The sequence below is a fragment of the Cajanus cajan genome, chromosome 11 (genome assembly GCF_000230855.2).
Source record: "Cajanus cajan strain Asha chromosome 11, NIPB_CcT2T_4, whole genome shotgun sequence".
NCBI classification, from domain to species: Eukaryota; Viridiplantae; Streptophyta; class Magnoliopsida; order Fabales; family Fabaceae; genus Cajanus; species Cajanus cajan.
Genome location: NC_138527.1, coordinates 16,784,520 through 16,787,798, shown reverse-complemented (window position 1 = coordinate 16,787,798; position 3,279 = coordinate 16,784,520). Strand labels below are relative to the sequence as shown.

At 42.2% G+C, this 3,279-nt stretch overlaps 1 protein-coding gene across 1 annotated transcript; it reads left to right on the top strand.

The window, feature by feature from the left end:
* Positions 1–558: 558 nt before the first annotated feature.
* LOC145953406 (uncharacterized) lies at positions 559–2,564 on the top strand. Its single transcript, XM_083067355.1, has 4 exons — positions 559–1,128; positions 1,261–1,662; positions 1,794–1,845; positions 2,095–2,564. Exons 1-4 carry the CDS (start codon positions 559–561, stop codon positions 2,562–2,564), a joined length of 1,494 nt encoding a protein of 497 aa, XP_082923481.1.
* The last annotated feature ends 715 nt before the right edge of the window (positions 2,565–3,279 follow it).

Genomic DNA, 3,279 nt, shown 5'->3' with positions numbered 1-3,279 from the left:
TTTAAGTTACATTTGAGTCACATGTTTTGCACCAATTGGTGGCTGAACATGTGACACTCAAATTAACCCTAAATGACTCTCAAATCAAACCTAGATACACATTAGGTACCTAAATTTTTGGCCAAACACATGGGAGCCAAAATTTGAATTCAAATTTTGGGCGCCACATGTAAGCTTTGACTTAGGTGCCCAAATGTGTGCAAAACCGGATGTTACTTAAGTGTTTCTTCTACTCTTTGTATTCACTTTGAATCATATATGAAATTTGAGAGCCTAAGTGCCGAGTTTCCTCTTCAAAGTCTTAGTGAGAATTCACCTCAAAACCTAGGAAGTTCATCTTCTTCCTTCTCTTTAAAGTGAGCCTTCCATTGATCTTTAAGCTTCGATGCTTCCATCCAAGGCTTAGACTTAACCTCATCCGTGAACTTCTTCCATTCAAGAGCAATTCATTTGGTGTCATCTCCTTTGAAGAAGATCCGAGTCTAGGAGAAGCCAAGGAGAGGATCATTCATCACTTCTTCTTCCTTCTTCTATCATTTAGGAGCTTCAATTAATGTCATGCCTCTGTCTATATTTAATTCTTTGTCTCTTGGTACTTTGCAACCTACGGGTGTGGTCATTCAGTTGGCCAATAGGAGTGTTGCCCACCCCACAGGTTTTGTAGAGGATGTCTTGGTTCGGGTTGGTGAACTAATTTTTCCCGTTGATTTTTATGTTCTTGATACGGAGGAGGGATTCTCCCATGGTTCTGTCCCAATCATTCTAGGCAGACCATTTTTGAAAACAGCCCGGACCAAGATTGATGTTTATGCTGGCACCATGTCTATGGAGTTTGGTGATATTGTTGTTCATTTTAATATTTTGGATGCCATGAAATTTCCTTCTAAAGCTCATTCTATTTTTCGTGCTGAATTGATTGATGATATAGTTGATGAGCACATTTATGATTTTGATTCTTCTCATGCTAAGAAGCATTCATTTTCACTTGATTTGTATAGCTGCCTTTCATGCATTGAGTCTGAGTCTGAATCTGAATGTGAAACTGATTATGAGGCATCTGAATTTGACACTTTGGGTGTTGTACCTCTTGCTCTTGATTTTATACAGTCAGAATGCACTAACCATGTTGTAGGAAGTACAAAAGAATCTGACTTGCAGGTTGAGGTACAGGCTGCGGAACCCCTTCTCCCTTCTTTGGTTCCTTCTAATGTTCAGCCAGCACCCACACCAGAGTTGAAGCCTCTTCCAGAGAACCTCAAGTATGCTTACTTGGAGGATGATGAGAGATTCCCTGTGATCATATCCACCTCCCTTGATGCTGATCAAGAAGAGAGGTTGTTGCATGTGCTCCGGAAGCACAAGAAGGCAATAGGTTGGACCCTGGCAGACATTCCTGGCATTAGCCCATCCACATGCATGCACAAGATATTATTGGAGGATGGAGCTAAACCAGTGAGACAGCCTCAGAGGAGACTTAACCCAGTGATTTTGGAAGTTGTGAAGAAAGAGGTCACCAAGCTTCTACAGGCTGGGATCATCTATCCCATTTCAGATAGTCAGTGGGTGAGTCTGGTCCAGGTGGTCCCCAAGAAGACAGGCCTCACTGTTGTTAAGAATGAGAGGGATGAGCTCATACCCACCAGAGTCCAAAACAGTTGGAGGGTCTGTATTGACTACCGGAGGCTCAACCAAGCAACAAGGAAGGATCATTTTCCTCTACCCTTCATTGATCAGATGCTTGAGCGTCTAGCAGGTATTACTATTTTCTTGATGGGTTCTCTGGTTATTTTCAGATTCATATTGCTCTTGAGGATCAGGAGAAGATCACATTCACCTGCCCTTTTGGCACTTTTTCTTATAGAAGGATGCCTTTTGGCCTATGCAATGCCCCTGGCACATTCCAGCGGTGCATGCTCAGTATTTTTAGCGATTATCTTGAAAATTGCATAGAGGTGTTTATGGATGATTTTACTATATATGGATCCTCTTTTGATGCATGTTTGGATAGTTTGGATACAGTTCTGAATAGATGCATTGAGACTAACCTTGTTCTTAATTTTGAGAAATGTCACTTCATGGTTGAACATGGTATAGTTTTAGGGCATCTTATTTCTAGTAAGGGCATAGAAGTAGATCCTGCAAAATTCTCTGTTATTTCACAGTTGCCTTACCCCTCTTACGTGCGAGAGGTTCGATCTTTTCTTGGCCATGCAGGTTTCTACAGGCGCTTTGTCAAAGAATTCAGCAAGAAGGCCCTTCCGCTATCCAATCTGCTACAAAAAGATGTTGATTTTGATTTTGATGACAGGTGCAAGGAGGCGTTTGATTGCCTCAAGACAGCCTTGACCACCACGCCTATCATTCAGGCACCAGATTGGACAGTTCCCTTTGAGCTGATGTGTGATGCTTCAAATTATGCACTGGGGGCTGTCTTAGCACAAAGGGTTGACAGATCACCTAGGGTGATATACTATGCTTCCAGGACTTTGGATGCTGCTCAATCAAATTACACGACCACGGAAAAGGAACTTTTAGCTATTGTTTTTGCACTTGATAAATTTTGATCATATTTGCTTGGTTCTCGTGTCGTTGTTTTTACAGATCATGCAGCTCTAAAGTACCTGTTGAAGAAGGCTGACTCAAAACCTAGGCTGATCAGATGGATGCTCTGGCTTCAGGAGTTTGATCTAGATATACGGGACAGGAGTGGAGCTCAGAATTTAGTGGCAGGCCATCTTAGCAAGATTGAGAGAGCTGAGGATAGTGCTGACGTCTTGCCCATCTAGGATAATTTTCCTGATGAAAATTTGTTAACTGTTTCTTCTGTTTCTACTTCCCCCACCCCTTGGTTTGCAAACATTGTTAATTATTTAGTTGCTTCTGTTTTTCCTCCTTTAGCATCTAGAGCTCAGATTGATAAACTCAAGAGTGATGCTAAACATTATTTTTGGGATGACCCCTATTTGTGGAAGTTTTGCAGTGATCAGGTAATCAGGAAAAGCTTGTCGGACCATGAGATTGACTCCGTCCAGCAGTTCTGTCATTTTTCTGCATCTGGTGGTCATCTTGGCATTCAGAGGACAACTCGCAAGGTGCTTGACTGTGGTTTTTACTGGCCCACCATCTTCAAGGATGCGTGGAAGATTTGCAGCACTTGTGAGCAGTGTTAGAGAGTAGGAGGATCCCTTACATGAAGACAGCAGATGCCTCAACAGCCCATGTTATTTTGTGAGGTGTTTGATGTCTGGGGTATTGATTTCATGGGTCCCTTTCCTGTTT